General features: G+C 33.7%; 2 protein-coding genes across 2 annotated transcripts; both read right to left on the reverse strand.

Moving 5' to 3' along the window:
• Positions 1-803: 803 nt before the first annotated feature.
• On the reverse strand, positions 804-8,787 carry LOC134237286 (XK-related protein 9-like). Its single transcript, XM_062719382.1, has 3 exons — positions 8,270-8,787; positions 6,806-7,122; positions 804-2,143 (listed from the first exon to the last, which is right to left on the reverse strand). Exons 1-3 carry the CDS (start codon positions 8,785-8,787, stop codon positions 1,440-1,442), a joined length of 1,539 nt encoding a protein of 512 aa, XP_062575366.1. The 3' UTR covers positions 804-1,439.
• A 5,257-nt stretch (positions 8,788-14,044) lies between these two features.
• Positions 14,045-15,580, reverse strand: LOC134237293 (XK-related protein 5-like; the record flags this gene model as incomplete). Its single annotated transcript, XM_062719392.1, has 2 exons — positions 14,045-14,691; positions 15,363-15,580. Coding segments are annotated over 2 exons (865 nt in total), but the record flags the coding sequence as incomplete, so codon positions are not given.
• Positions 15,581-16,364: the final 784 nt, after the last annotated feature.

Genomic DNA, 16,364 nt, shown 5'->3' on the forward strand with positions numbered 1-16,364 from the left:
AAGTGTTAATTTTCTTTTTTTCCAAGACTCAAATAAAGTTTCCATTTCATGATATAATTTCATCCAATTTTTGTTGTAGCATTCTATTTTATCATATCCTAGGTATATTCCTAAACATTTCACCTCGTGGTTTGTTACGTTTATACCTTCTATATTGTTATATTGGTCTTTTAAAGAGCTTAAAAGAATACATTCTGTCTTATTTAAATTTATTTTCGATCCTGCATGTTTAGATCTATTGTATTTATTGCTGGGGATAGAGATTGAATGTTTTTAAGCGCCAAAGTCATATCATCTGCATGTTGTATATTCTTGATTTCTTTATCTGAATTTTTGTATTTAAAACCTTCAATGTTTATATTGTTTTAATTCTTTCTGACAATATTTCAGCTACAAAAATATATAATATTGCAGATATTGTACATCCTTGCCGAATTCCTCTATTCATTAAACATGTTTTGGATATCCAACCATTATTTTTTAATATGAAAGTAGGATTTTAATAAAGGATTTTCATCCATTTTATAAAACAATTACCAAAGTTAAATTTTTCAAGGGTTTTAAAAAGAAAGTTTTATTCTACCGAATCGAATGCTTTTTCAAAGTCTAAAAAGAGGAATTTTAAGACTACATCATCTGTTTGAATTTAATTTTCTGTTCCTAAATTTTGGAAAGAATGATAGTGCATTTGTAATACTTGATATCGTTAAAATGGAGATATATGTTTAAAAAACTATTCTGTAAACTTTATAGGGTCAACAATGAAAAAAATATGTGATTTAGTGAACCTTAGATATATATTGAGTAAATCTTACAAAAAACCTTAAGAAAAAATGACAGGTAAACTTGTAAGATGTAAATATTAAAATTAAAATATTTTGTGATTTTTTTTTTCTGAATGCAGTGGGCAGATTCAACATAAGTTTTAAAATAATCTTTACAGGGAAAATCATGAAAGGAATTTCTTGGCATATAACATTTTTTTTATTTTCATAAATTTAAAGCTAAATTTGTTATGGTTTGGCCATACTTGTCTTTGTTAAATTTGGACTGTCTAATTTTCAAGTTGTTTGAAAATATACATGAAAGACACGTGTTTTATGGACTTTTTATGTAGTTTGAGTTATTTAAGGTATCACAATATTTAGACCTATATAGATATATCTTCGATAATTAAGCTAACTTTTTCACAAGTCTAATGGTATTAATTTTAAAATCTTTAATCTCTCTACTAATGCATTCATTTGCTTTAACTAACATATATAGAATATCTTAAAAAGATTAATGGCATCAAATAAACAAGTTATGAATAAAAAATTTCACTTCAATACCTTAAACTTATATCTTGGGAAGCGACACCTGAGTAAATTCAACTGATTCATAAAACCACGACAAATCTCTCTGGTAAATGAAGCAAAAAGAAGAAAATACCGTATCTTCTATAACATTTGTTCAACAAAAATGGATGTTGTTGGGTGACATAGTTTATAATATGATATCATAAAAACTATATTAAAAATAAGTCCACTAGAAACAATGCGAATTGACCAGTGATAAATCCACGGACAAAAGGAGCTATTTTTAACCAACATCCATGAAATAAGTATGGCAATATTTTCAGTGTAAACAAACAAATAATATAAAAGGGCATGATGTCGAGGTTCAGTGGGATAGCATTTATCATGATTGGCTTCCTCAGTATGATCTGAAGATTCAAGGAGATTGACTTCCTCAGTATGATATGAAGAGTCAACGGGTTTGTCTGGAAATTTAAGGCGACTGACATTCATGAAGGAAAAAATCTGCACAAATCCAACGAATAAAATAAAGATAACGTTATGACGTTTTTTTTTGTATGGACTCGTTTTCGTCACAAATGACCACATAACCATAACAATCCAATGAAAGGCTACTATTATTGCAAATATGATGCCGTTCATTAGAAAAAGCATTACCAATAACATTACTCGTGGTCCTATTTCAAACGCTCTCCAGAGGAAATATCCCATTGCAGCGAAGACTTTTTTCTTCTTGGTTTTGTGCATATCATTGCCATTGAACACACGATGAGCTGGATAAAAATCAGTCACAGAATACGCGACAGACATCCAGGAGGCGAGAACTGTTAACAGTCGAATTGTATCTGAAATTAACAAAGGAAACGGTAATATGCTGCAGCTAAAATGAAATAAACAAGGGGCCCAATGACCTTATAGGTAACCTGAGAATTATGCAACAACTTTCCAACCATTGAATTTGGTTCCTGTTTTAAATCAGAGGCAATGACATTCAAAATTTTGAAAGAGGCACTATTGCGCATCCTAACTATTCACTTAGCATGCTTAATTTGGTTACTTAATACTCAAGAGTAGAGTAGGGGGACAAAAATGCATTTTAGCCAATCATTAATATTCAACAATAGTCAGTAGAGTTCCCACACCACATGAACCCCTTTACCCTAGGTCCACACACTTTAAAATTACGGAAAAGGCACCTTTGTTCCTCATTAATGTTGATTTAACCAAGGAGCAGATTTCAATGCATTCGGTCTTTTTCAGTATATAATTAGAGCCCCCCCCCCTCTACAGTACCCTTGACCTAAGGGCTTTAAAATTCATAATTCTGACAGATGATCCCTGGCTCATCATAGCTAATAGATAAATCATCTGCTTAAAACCCAGGGGCAGAAGAGATTTTCAAAGAATTAATGCATTTGTAATGCATTTATAATGTCCCGCCCTAACACTAGAAACCATGACCATGAAATTTGATTTGTTTATATAAAACATTGTTAATTGTTAGTATCAGACAGAAACAAGATGTGTTTGCGAAACACCGATGCCCCCGTATGGCAACATAGCAAATGTTAAACTTTTCTTAAATGCAAATTGAACATATTGGTACCCAAAGTAGGGTTTTCTCACTGGAAATACAATTGGAAATATGAAAGACCTAGCATCACCCGTTGAAAAGTGATGGCCAAGGATAAGAGTTTGAAATGTAGGTCAAACTTCAAGGTCCAAAGGTCAAATGGTGGGTCTCTTAAGAAAGGTTTCATGTCACAAGGATTACATGTGTGAAGTATGAAAGTCATAGCCCTAACCGTTCAAAAGTTATGGTCAAGGTTAAAAACTTAAAATGTAGATCAAACTCCAAGGTTAAGGTCAAAGGGTCAAATTTTTGACCGGTATATCGGATAATTGTAATTATGGTTAATAACTACATATTGAGTTCAATTAGATTTCATATTAAGAGTTGTCACGTGATATGGCAGTCGCGTGATTTTAGCACATTACTTGCAGTATGATGATTGATTGTTTTTTTTACGCCGAGTCGGCAATATTTCAGCCAACTTGCAGTATGAAGGTTACCTATAAATTTCACTGGTTCAAGGACATAAACATGTTAAATGAAAAGTTCAGTTTATAATGTTTTCAACACACTTCTGAAAAGTGATGCGATCCTATATCTAGGTAGATTCTGAAATTTCATTGTTAAAATCCTTTTTGTATGACCGAATGCTGTATTTGTTTTGCTGGTCAACAGCATGTAATATTGACAATGATAATCAAATTATTTTTAAGATTTCATCAGAATCGAAGCACTTTTAATATACCTTAATACTCTAGATTTGATTTGTAAAATCTTACTATGATCAATTGAGTGTATGCCCTTGCACTAGATCAATTAACTAATGACACCCTAATTACCCTCCGATGAACTTGCATACAAATACAAGGCAGTATCAATTAAATATGAAATATTTCCATTTCTATTTTTTTTCTTTGTGATAACTCATTGAAAGTTTATGGAGTTGATTTCTTGATAATTCTACCGAAATGTAAATTAGGCAGGTCGGTAGGCAAGAAGCTAAGGAGGCCTATGCATGCAAATCTCGTGCACATCTGTCTCTGTGTGTGACGCTAAGGAGGCCAAATATGCATATTATGTAAATCTCGTGCTGCTCCCTCTCTGTTTGACGTCATTGGCCGAAGACTATTGAAATTGGCGAAGGAGTCCTCGTGTAATATAAATCTATGTCTACGTTTTTAAAATCTAAATCTACAATATATTTCACGATGAAATGGAATTTTAAGGAGTCACTCTCTAGTTAGTATAGTATGCCAGGGACATCAGTGATAGTGGGAAACATGGGATAATGTATGCGTAACGGGCTTCGCAAATTATTCCACGTTTCCCACTATCCTTGATGCCCTGGCATACTATACTTGCTAGACAGTGATTCCTTAAATATACAGAAAATATATTAATAAAATTGTGAAGCATACATTGAATCGAAGTAAATGCTTATAGAATACATGTATCTATAAATAATATTTTATTAAATTATAGAATACATTTTTCGTTGAGAAAACATTTATTTACTTGATCTGCCTCACGTTTTCCGAAATGACGTCACATTGACAACTGCATTGCGCAGTGACTTGTTCATAACTTATATGGGATTTAGAGTTACCTGAAAAGGGGGAGTGGTCTAAGTAACACTGGTGTTAATGACCTGGAGATCCCTAATATTCAGGATGTCGAAAATCTATATACACAAAGCATTACACAGGAAGTCTATGTTTGGTAATCAGTGTCAATATTCCGTGTTTCATGTCTAATTTTGAGTGAAACTACTCGAAATGATTGAAATATTTCAATAGAAAATTTATTGATGAACACTTTTATCGATATCTATTGAAGAAAAATAAAAATTATAAAGAAATATTGTTTCAGATTTCAAAATAATAATTGTAAAATTAAAGAAAAGAACACAAATTGAAACTGCTAAGTAATCATATCTTCTTTTAAATCAAGTTTGAATATCAGAATACAAACAATAATAAAATATTTCATTTATAGGCCTATCTTCGTCGTGTGAAAATTCACAATATACAGCGATAGGAATATACGATGGTCATTCAAAAAGTTCGTAGACTTTTGTCATAACCTTTTTATTTAACGTCATATTATAAACAAATTAAGTACACATATTATAACAATCAATTCAAATAATTTGAGCAAAAAAAATTGAATTTACCTTGATAATTGTCGAAATTCTTAAAGATGTAAGATAGCAAAAATTGGGTCACGGAGCAGGGTTCAATTTGAGCAATCTACTAGTTATACACTTTATAATTTCTATAGTTATTACTCATTACTCTAATAAATGTCCCGCCGAAATATGGCTGAAATATCGCCGACTCGGCGTAAAAAAAAACAATAATCATTCAATCTAATAAATGTCGTTTATACGGAATAAAATCGAAATGTTTAAATTAAGTAATAAAGTAATAATCTATTACATCAGATGCCAAAATTTAATGTAATTCATCGCTTCGTTTAAAAGATATCAATTTCTAAAGACGGATAGACTTCATTGAAAAAGCAAAAAACGAGGAGCAGCAAGTAGCGATAAATTTTTTTGAATGGTCTGTTAAGACAAGGTTATAGTTAAAAATCTTGTCAAAAGAGTAAGTAACGTCATGAAACTAGATGTGTGATTCATTTTTTCGGAACTTGTGAAAGCAAAGCTACCCGGAAAAGAATTTGAAGTCACTGACAATCCAAATTAAGCTACTCAAATGATTGTAAACACACTAGGTGTCAAGTGTTATATATACAATTTTATGAATGGGGAAGACTCTACAAACCGTGTATGAAATGGAAAGGCAGAGTACGTTTGAGAAACTTTCTCGACGTTGTTTTTGACGTCACGGTGTTATTAACCGTGCTCCGTGATGACAAAACATGTTGCTTTTAAAATTGTCTAACATGAGTTCCATTTAATCCAATGGAAAGAAACATGCTGTAGTTAATTATTCATGTAGCTTGATGCTTTCTAACAAGTTAAAATAGCAAATGACCTTATTATGTAGTTTTTTTTAAAGAATCTTTGGTTTTGTATGATTTCACAGTTTCGTTTTTCTCGTACAAATGAGGCTCTGTCCCCTTTTTGTAACCATAACTGTGCTGTGTAAGTACGGAAATCTCCGAGGTCAAGGTCAAAAGGGTAAGGTTGTTGGTATCCTATGAAGGGTCTTGCGACAAAGAATTATACATATTTGAAGTATAAAAGTCCTGGTATTCAAAAGTTATAGCCAAAGTTAAAGTTTGGAATTTTTGTATAAAAGTTGGTCAAACTACAAAATCAAGGTCAAATTTGGTAGTACATTGTACCCAGAGAAATGTCTCGCCACAAGGAATACACATATGAAATGTGGAAGTCATGGCTCAACTAAATCAAAAGTTATGGGCATTGTTAAAGTTTTTCAGGACAAACAGACAGACAGACCGACGGACACGACAAAAAGTATAAAAAGATTCTCTGTTAGAGTGACAACTTACTAAATGACTTATGAAATGATTACGTTATCTTTATACCCCCCGCTTGAAAAGCGGGAGGGTATATAGTAATCGTTAATTCCGTCCGTCCGTCTGTTACGCTTTGGGGTACCCATCTCTTATCTGCAACTCCTCTCATACCACTGAATGACATTTGATGAAACTTTCACAGAATCTTTATTACATATTGCCATTGTGCACCTTCTATTTTACTTTTTGATCCGACACATATTTTGGGTTTCCCGGCCACAGGAAAACGTGGACTTTTTCACCAGTTATAACCATATGGGAGGCGGGGGGTATCATTTAGTGAGCTCATCGCACACAGTACCTCTAGTTTAAGATTGCTATCATGTTGTTAATTTTGAATTTACGGTACTGGGGGGGGGGGGGGGTAGGTTGGATGGTTGTTTGGTTGGTAATTTTCAACTTTCATAAAATCTGGGAAAAAACTTACGACTACGAATCGATATGTTTTCACAGTCTTTGAGATTCTCTTGTTCTTTGAGAATGAGGTAGATCTGTAGAAGCAGTTGGGGAGCGGATTCAATAAAGGCGTCAAACAATTTTAGTAGACTCGCATTCATATTGTTGCTGATCATTTCTTCATAATGGTAGGCAATGTCCTCCTCATTGTCTTTTGTGTCCTCCTTATTGTCTTTTGTGTCCTCCTTATTGTCTTTTGTGTCCTCCTTATTGTCTTTTGAGCACTCCTTATTGTCTTCTTGTTTTCTTTTCTTGCTTCTGCAGCCATGGTATATGTATGTTATAGTTCTGGGGAAAAAGTTAATTTCATGTAAAAAAAAAAAATTGGGATCATGATAAGATATATTTTTGTCAGTGCCCTTATTAAAAAAGTTTCTTTTTACTCAGCATATTTCTTTAATCATTATGACAATTAATTGTTTATTGTGTACATTCTTAATTTCAAATTTTTGTACATTTGTGGTTTTTTTTCTTTTCCATACTAGTAAGTAGGCCTATCCGATATCAATTCATTTTTCGCAGCAATCGACCGGGCTATTCAATATGACTCAAAAATGTGACTGAAGATTACTGGTACATGTATTTCCAGTTAGTTCTATAAGAATTATTGCACAGTAAATATACTTTAAAAGTACACGAATTGTATGTTTCACATTTACATTATTATCAATACACGAATGTTGTTACACGTAAGTTTTTGTATACATAAGGGTTGCAAACCTATTGTAATGTAGACATTATATCTGATTCTTCACGCTTACATTTAGAAAATGTGCTATCATATATCGCATTAAATCTTATTTTTGAGTAATGAGCTCCCTCGCATGCTATCGCGAGGAGTCTTTTGTTTGCTATTTCCACTCCAATCAAGGTTTGACATTGAGGTTTATTTAAGGAGCAAAAGTATAACATTGAAATACTAGTAACTTGAAATTAATTGTACCACTGTTTGTTGTACATGTATATTAGAAAAATATATCGTCCATTCTTTTACTATTTTCAAAGAAATTACAATTTATGGAAAGTACGATAAGGGAAATTGAAAAAGTTAAATCAAAGGGATAAAAAGGGGAGGCAAAAGAAAAGGGCGTTATCATGAGAACACTGTAAAAAAATAGCTAGTTAAAGTCACTAAGGAGACTAGTAAATTTATTGTCCATACAATCACTACCTTAAAAGCAGTTTTACTAGGTATTGGGTATATTTACTAGATAAAATTAGTAAATCTAGAATTGATAAGTAACTTTCACTATGTATATAAGTATCTATACGACCCCCGCTTCAAAACTCACTATCTTAGCCAGTAAACTGAAAGATTACTAATCATGACAAACGCTTTACGAGGCACACTAGCTAAATTCACTAGGTTTTTCTTTCAGTGAAGATTTCTCCTCCCAAGCCCTATACCCATTTCAAATGACAATGTCAAATTTACCTCTCTATGGTAGCGAATGGAAACGTCAAAATCAATAAAATGAAAGGTCGTGGGGGATGTTTCTCAGAAGTTTTATCCCTAAGCCAGATCGCATTTATGATTCCAGTTACTAAAAATGCAGCAACAACAACAGATACCGTCAAAATGCACTCAAATGTCATTCCATTGTCGTAATAGACTTTGGCTGTCCAAATGTCCGTAAAGACATCAAACACAAATAATCCCACAGACAAGACGCTGCCAATAAAAGCAATGCGAGAAAATGGATGTAACTGTTTTTCTATCTGCTTTGATTCGTCAAAGCTGACTGAAGAGTCGGCAGCCTCCGTGTGTCCGACCAAATTTCTGGTGCCTTCGGAAGCACTTGGATTCTCGGTTATAGGTTCTCCGGTTTGTAATCGGAGTTGGGGTCCATTCCTGACCGGTTTTAGACACACTTCTTCATTATCCACATTAGGTTGGTCAGCTAATTCTCTTATCAATTTCTCTTCACACGTTATGTTGTCAAGGTTCTCCATTTCGTTATAATGGTTTGAGCTGAAAAATTCTCTCCCACGTTTTACATTCTCAGAACTGTTCCATTAGTTCCAGGAAAAATAGTACTGAACACACAAGTCCTGTTTCAAGACCAATCGTGTCAATACACAATAAAGCGTAAATACCCAACAGTACACGTTAAAAGCCAACATGATCTGAGACGCACTAGGGCGCTTCTTTTCAACGATTCTATAAATATCTTTCAATGCATATAATTATATAAACATAAAGAATATTATCTGGAAATACCGTGTACTTAATATCATTGATATCCGTAGAAACATAAAGAATACTTTCTGGAAATATACATATTAATCTCAGAGAGATCCGTAGAGACTAAATATTATGGTCTTCAGTCTATATATATGGTTCTTCTATAGGAAATAGAGGGAAAACGAAAGTACTATAAAATATCTGAAGCAGATAATTGCTGGAACTCGGGGGTTTAAACGAAAAGCATATTGCTATGAAAATCTTTATATTTTGATGTATTTAAACCTTTCCAAAAAGAAAGTTTTAAAGTGATAATTAAGAAAGATGATACAAAAATACTGTATGGGTTAGTATAAATTCTTTTGTTGTAAAATGCAAATAATACATTTCTAAAATATTTTAATTTTTTTTCATATTATATGTTCAAAATAATTGTATCTTTCACCAACCATCCTTCTTAATGCTATATTAAGTGTTTGCATATTTTTTAATTGATAATTGTGAAACTTTGAATAGAATATGAAAAACCATAGGTATAAAGGTGTTCATTTTAGAAAATTGCATGAATTTTACAATTATTTTTAAATTTTCTAACAAATGCTTGTATCATAGTGTATGAAGTGTTTCTGTCAATAGAAACAAGCAGTTAAAGTTCGGGTAGGAAGTCCCGTATCGCTAGAGATCTCAAAATTTTTTGTCTCTATGGATCTTGTTAAAATTAGAAATATATATATACTATTCACAAAGAGTAGTAGATATTTTTTTTAAATGTTCACATATGTACACAATAGATACGAATTAAATCATGTTAACTTTTTAAATCGAAGGCATTTCCAAAGAAATCCATCACCTAAGAGCATTGAAAATTTGTAGACTGAGCTCATATCTTTTAAAGAAAAAATGTTCTTCCTAAAATTTTCAGGGTTTAAAGCTTATTCTTAGCAGATAAATTACGAAGTTTTATCATGTTTACTTGAAAACTTTTCGACTTATAACATTTAAAGTGATACCATTCTCTAACACCCGGAGCAATCTGCAAGGTCAAAAAATACAAATGTCAACAGTTCAATTTTTTGGAGAAAATATTTCAATTGCCAGAAACAAATTCTTAAATTAAACGAAACGGTGTTAGTTATAAATGTGAAATATCCAATTTTGATATGATCAAACATTAAAATAGGTAAACAAAGTAATACATGTATAGGTATGAAATATAATAATTTGAAAATTTTTTACGCTTTACGTATGTTTTCTGTAATAATTGCACAGTGGAACTTTAGCCCATTTCTTAATCTCTATATTAAGTGTTTGTCACTTCAAGAAACAGTTTTAGTCATTTAAAATACTAAAGATATGAAACTTTCCTAATCTACCAAACATTTATGGTGTACATTTTGTTCCATAAGTATTATTCAAGTTGTTATTTTTAAATTTTTAACAAATGCGGATTTACCCCATCTATAAAAAACGTTATAAAATTCATATTTATCAAAGCATGAGCACCAAACTTTTAGGAAATGTAGATTAACAAGACAGTTTTAAGAATTTTTTGTCCATTGAAAAAAAATATGTATATACTATTCACAAAGATTTAAAATATAATATATAGTTTAAATTTCAAATGTTCACATTCCTACACACAATGAAATGTGGCTTTTAAATTAAAATTTGTGTAGTTACTCCATATTTGTCCATAAATTTGTTAGATAATGTTGAGGTTAATCGATATACGAAATCCATCACCTACGAGGGTTGTAAAAACAACCAAAATTTGGGACAACTGTAAGCTCAATATCTTGCACTTAAAGAAATCAAAGCTGTTACTTGTGCCTAAAATTTTCATGCGGAATTGGATAAAGCGTATTCGAAAGATTCTGAAGAAAAAGCATTACTGCATGTGGCAAGTTTTTTCCTAGTCTGTTATCAGAAAATTTCAGTAATGACATTTAAAGTGAAACAGGTTCTATAACCACGACTAATATCCGTCAAAAATACAAATGTCAATGGACATGCAATTTTTTGGAGAAAATACTGGTAAGATCAAATCAGATAAGGTCTCAACTTCAAAACAGGAAACGGTTATAGTGAGTGGCCAGAATGGAATCTACTGCACGGATTTTATTACACGCCCGACGTGACGATGTGCTAGTATCATACCTGTATAGGTATGAAATAATAATAATTTGAAAACGCTATATTCCTACGCGCTTTAAGATCACGGTGTTTTCTGGACAGGCGTTGGCACAGTGGAACTTTCCATGCCCATTTCTTAGCCTTGTCTTTTATTATAAGTGGGAGGCATCACTGTTGCCTGCAGAAGAAACAGTTTTTGCTGAATGTGTAAAATACTAAAGACATCTTAGCACCCCATGTTGTGCCGTTTGCAAACATTTATGACTGTACATTTCTGTAAGAGTGAAGGCTCAAGTGAGATCTAAACAAATATTCATGTCCAGTGCGCCGTCTGTCTGTCTAGCTGTCTGTCTGTCCGTCTGTCTGTAAACTTTTCACATTTTCGACTTCTTCTCAAGAACCGCTGGGCCAATTTTAACCAAACTTAGCACAAAGTATCCTTGGGTGAAGGGGATTCAAATTTGTTCAAATGAAGGGCCACGCCCTTTTCCAAGGGGAGATAATCATATTTGTTAAAAATTAATGGCATTTTTAAAAAATTTCATTTCATTAAACCGCTGGGCCAGGAAAGTAATTACTCATGTGGAAGGATTTAAAATATAATATATTAAGTTTAAATTTCAACTTTTGGGCAAGGATGGGGCCAAAATGGCCGACCCATGTTTTACATAGGAATATATAGGAAATATCTTTAAAAATCTTCTTCTCCAGAACCACTCCTAGGAAAGATGAAACTCATAAATTTGGTAGATAATCAAGTTTGTTCAAATCATGATACGAAGGATGGGGCCAAAATTAATGTTTTACATAGGAATATATAGGAAATATCTTTAAAACGCTTGTTTCCAGAACCACGGAAAATTTTGTGGAATCATCCTCAGATAGTGTAGACAAGTTTGTTCAAATCATGACCCCCCGATCTGCACTGGATGCCTGATCAAATGGCTGTTACGTGTGCCACATGTTTTCCATAGGAATATATAGGAAATATTAAAAAGGTTAAACCACTGGGCTAGGAAAGATGAAACTCTGGAATCATCCTCAGATAGTGTAGCAAGTTTGTTCAAATCATGTGGCAAGGGCAAAATGGCCGACCCAAGATTTACATAGGAATATATAGGAAAAATCTTTAAAAATCTTCTTCTCCAGAACCACTAGGACAGTAAAGATGAAACTCATGTGGAATCATCCTCTGACAGGTAGTGTAGATTCAAGTTTGCAAATCAACCCAGGGGTAATGGAAATGCATAGTTTTTCATCCACATATATCGAAAAATCTTTAAAAATCTTCTTCTCCAGAACCACTGGGCCAGGAAAGATGAAACTCATGTGGAATCATCCTCAGGTCTAACTTCAAATTTGTTCAAATCATGACCCCAGGGGCAAGGGTGGGGCCAAAATGGCCGACCCACATTTTACATAGGAATATATAGGAAAAATCGTTAAAAATCTTCTTCTCAAGAACCACTTTGCCAGGAAGATGAAACTCACGTGGAATCATTCCCTGTAGTGGGGGATTCAAGTTTGTTCAAATCATGACCCCTGGGGCAAGGATGGGGCCAAAATGGCCGACCCAAGTTTTACATAGGAATATATAGGAAATATCTTTAAAAATCCTTCTTAATTACCACTTGGCCAGGAAAGATGAAACTGATAGGGAAGCCAAAGAAAGGTAGTTTATGTTTAGTTCAAGTTTTTTCAAACATAACCCCCGGCCCTGGGCATGGGGCCAAAATGGCCGACCCAAGTTTTACATAGGGATATATAGGGAAACCTTTTAAAATCTTCTTTTCAAGTACTTCAAAGCATGATTAGTGATACCTGGGGTATTTATATGGAATCATGTCAGGTAGTGTAGATTCTAGTTTGTTCAAATGATGAACGCCTTGAAGGGGGGGGGGGGCAGTAAATTCAAGCCCGATGTGCTCGGGTGAGCGCTGTGGCCCCTGGGCCTCTTGTTCTTTCAAGATGACAATTATTCCTGATGTCATTGGGCCAGGATCGTTACTGGATAATTCCAACAGCAGAACATCACCACATTACCATGGTTTGCACTCAATTCGGATCTTTCCACCATCGGGTATGACTTGGACAGACAACGTCAACAACATCTTGTCAATGTCCAAGAACTTGCTGCATCATCGCAACAAGAATGGAATAAACTTCCCCAAAAAGTCCTGGGACGTCTCGTTAGGAGTATGACACGGCGCATCCGAGCTTGTCTGGCCGACCATGGACCTTTTATCCGCTACTGACTCTGATTCACAATGCTGGTGAATTTGCTGTGTGACCCTGTCTTGGTGTCGACCCTTATACCAGAGAACCTGTCCTTTTCAGACTGTATACAGGGTTTCGAATAAATTCCTTCATGTTCCTCTGTCTTTTATTTCGTTCCAGACCTCTGGGCTGCATTGTCTTTGTATATCCTTGACGTTTTCCTGGCACATAAAATATCAAAATCATCAGATATTTCGGACTACTGTCACATTTGTATTCATTGTGACACGAACTTTCAAAGGGTATAAATATTTTTGACCATTTGGCCTTGACCTTAAAGTTTGACCCACTAAAGGATTATAATTGAAGATAGCTTTTGAACAGTAAGTACCAGGGTATCGTTTTTCACATTTGTATTCTTTCATTTCTATGTGACGAGACCTTCTTTTGAATACCAACATTTTGACCATGACCTTTGGAGTTTGACATGCATCTGAAACTTTAACCCTCAATTTGGCTACCATACGAGGACACGTGTTTCACAAACCCACCTTGTACACCTATATATCTTGGGAAGCGGCACCAGTAAATTTAGATGATGATGAAATCACGATAGATCACTCTGGGTAAATAAATCAAAGGCGAAAAAACTAACTTTTATTTACAAAACATTATTCACCAAATGGATGCTTTTGGGTTACATAGTTTATAAAATATCATAAAAACTATATTACAAATAAGTCCACCAGAAACAATGCCAATTGACCTGTGATAAATCCACGGACAAAAGGAATTATTTTTAACTAAAATCCATAAAATCAGTATAATAGTATTCTCAATGTAAACAAAAAAATAATAAAAAAGGGCATGATATTCAGTTTGAATGGAATTGTCGTTCTTAGCATCCTTTCGAGTTTTATTGGGATTGGTACTCTTTGCATCTTCTTGAGATTTACTGGGCCTGAATATCATGAAAGAAAAAATCTGCACAAATCCAACAAATAAGATAAAGATAATGTTTTCGTAGGTTTTCTTGTAAAGCCTCATTTCCGTCGTCGCAAATGACCACGTGACCATAGCAATCCAATGAAAGACTACTGTTACTGCAAAACCGAAGCTGTTTACGAGAATAAGCATTACTAACGCCATTACTCTTGGTCCTATTTCAAATGCTCTCCAGAGAAAGCATCCCGTTGCAGCAAAGACTGTTTTTTGCCTGGGTTTGTACATAGCATTGCTCACGCGGATTGCTTGATATGAAGCAGTCACAGACCACGTGACAGATACCCAGGAGAAGAGAACTGATGACCGTCGAATTATATCTGAAATTAACAAAGAAGCTTAAGTTTAAAAAAAATGAAAATATGTATACATTTATGAGACAACAGGATTTTGATTTGGTAATTGTTAATATGAAATTAAATCCAAAACAGGACTTTATGAACAGAAATAAGTTATGTATAAATACATGCAACACGTAATCTTCATTTATCAATAAGTCGCTCGCGTGGCGCAGTGATTAGAGCGTCTGCTATAGAGTCGCGAAGTAAGGAGTCAATCCTTACGTCGCGGGTTCGAATCCCACTGTGGGACGTGGGGACCGGTCTTTCGGATGAGACCGTATAAACCGAGGTCCCGTGTCGCAGTAGGTGCTGGCACGAAAAAGATCCCTCCTTACTATATGGCCCTGAGTGCCGAGTATAGGACAAAATTAAAATTTGCAGCTCTTCACCGGCAAGTGGTGATGTCTCCATATGAGTGAAATAATCTCGAGAGGGACGTTAAACAATTTACAATCAATCAATCATTTATCAATGTAAATTATTATTAAGTTATTATCATGTTATCAGAAAGACAAATATTTTTGTTAAATTGTCAGTTTACTAAATGGTTTCTGAAAATGATTGTGTTATCTTATAATAGCTATCATGTTGTTATTTTTTAATTGCCTGGGGGTAATTTGCAGTTTTCATAAATTCTTGAAAAAAATTACGTCTATAAATCGATATGTCTTCACAGTCCTTCGGATTCTCATGTTCTTTGACGATGAGGTAGAATTGTAGAACTAGTTGGGGGACAGATTCAATAAACGCGTAAATCATTCTCAGTAGACTCGCATAATGATTGCTTTTTATCATCCTCTCATAATAGTCATGCTTTTTAATGCCGTTCTTCTTGCTCTTGTAGACATAATATAAGTAGATTGTATTTCTGCAAATGCAACAAATATATATATATATATATATATATATATATATATATATATATATATATATATATATATACCCAGCAGGCACGCAACGTTGTTTCAACGTTGAAAGGAGGTGGATTTCAACGTTGTTTTCAACGTTAGAGGTTCAACGTTGAATCCTCAACCTTTTTTCAACGTTGAAACAACGTTGAAGCTTCACAGTATTTTTCAACGTTGAATGTTCGTCAATATTTCAACGTTTGAAACAACGTTGAGGCTGCAACATATTTTCAACGTTGAATGTTCGTTGACATTTCAACGTTGAAACAACGTTGAAGCTGCAACATATTCTCAACGATTGATGTTCGTTGATATTTCAACGTAAACAACGTTGAAGCTGCAAACATATTTTCAAAGATGTCATTAGCCGTTGATATTCCATATTTAAAACAACGTTGAAGATTCAACATGTTTTCAACGTTGAGTATTTTCTGATTATATAGAATTAAAACAAGGTTTAAAAATGCAAATGTGACTGTCTCTTGATTTCAACGTTGAAACAACATGGAAGATGCAATATATTTTCAACTTTAGCATGTTTAGGAAAGTTAGGAAAATTTAACGTCGAAACAACGGGTAACGAGTATTGAGCACTTTAGTTTTTAAGTTCAAAATATAAAGGTGTCTTTAACTTCTAATCCATGCAATTTTTCGCAATATACACACAGCTGTATGCATTCTAAGAAAATATTATATATGTACATGTAATAGTTATACTTAATAAATGAAACGCATGCATTATCA

This window comes from Saccostrea cucullata, unplaced genomic scaffold, assembly GCF_032062105.1.
Source record: "Saccostrea cucullata isolate Sc308-1 unplaced genomic scaffold, CSIRO_AGI_Scuc_v1 ctg13764, whole genome shotgun sequence".
Lineage (NCBI taxonomy): Eukaryota > Metazoa > Mollusca > Bivalvia > Ostreida > Ostreidae > Saccostrea > Saccostrea cuccullata.

Excerpts from the sequence above, each read along its gene's own strand:
- LOC134237286 (XM_062719382.1), bottom strand. The coding sequence starts at position 8,787 with ATGGAGAACCTTGACAACATAACGTGTGAAGAGAAATTGATAAGAGAA. Across the intron at positions 7,123-8,269 it reads CCATTCGCTACCATAGAGAG|AACTATAACATACATATACC; the intron begins GTAAATTTGACA and ends CTTTTTCCCCAG. Across the intron at positions 2,144-6,805 it reads AAACATATCGATTCGTAGTC|ATACAATTCGACTGTTAACA; the intron begins GTAAGTTTTTTC and ends TGTTAATTTCAG.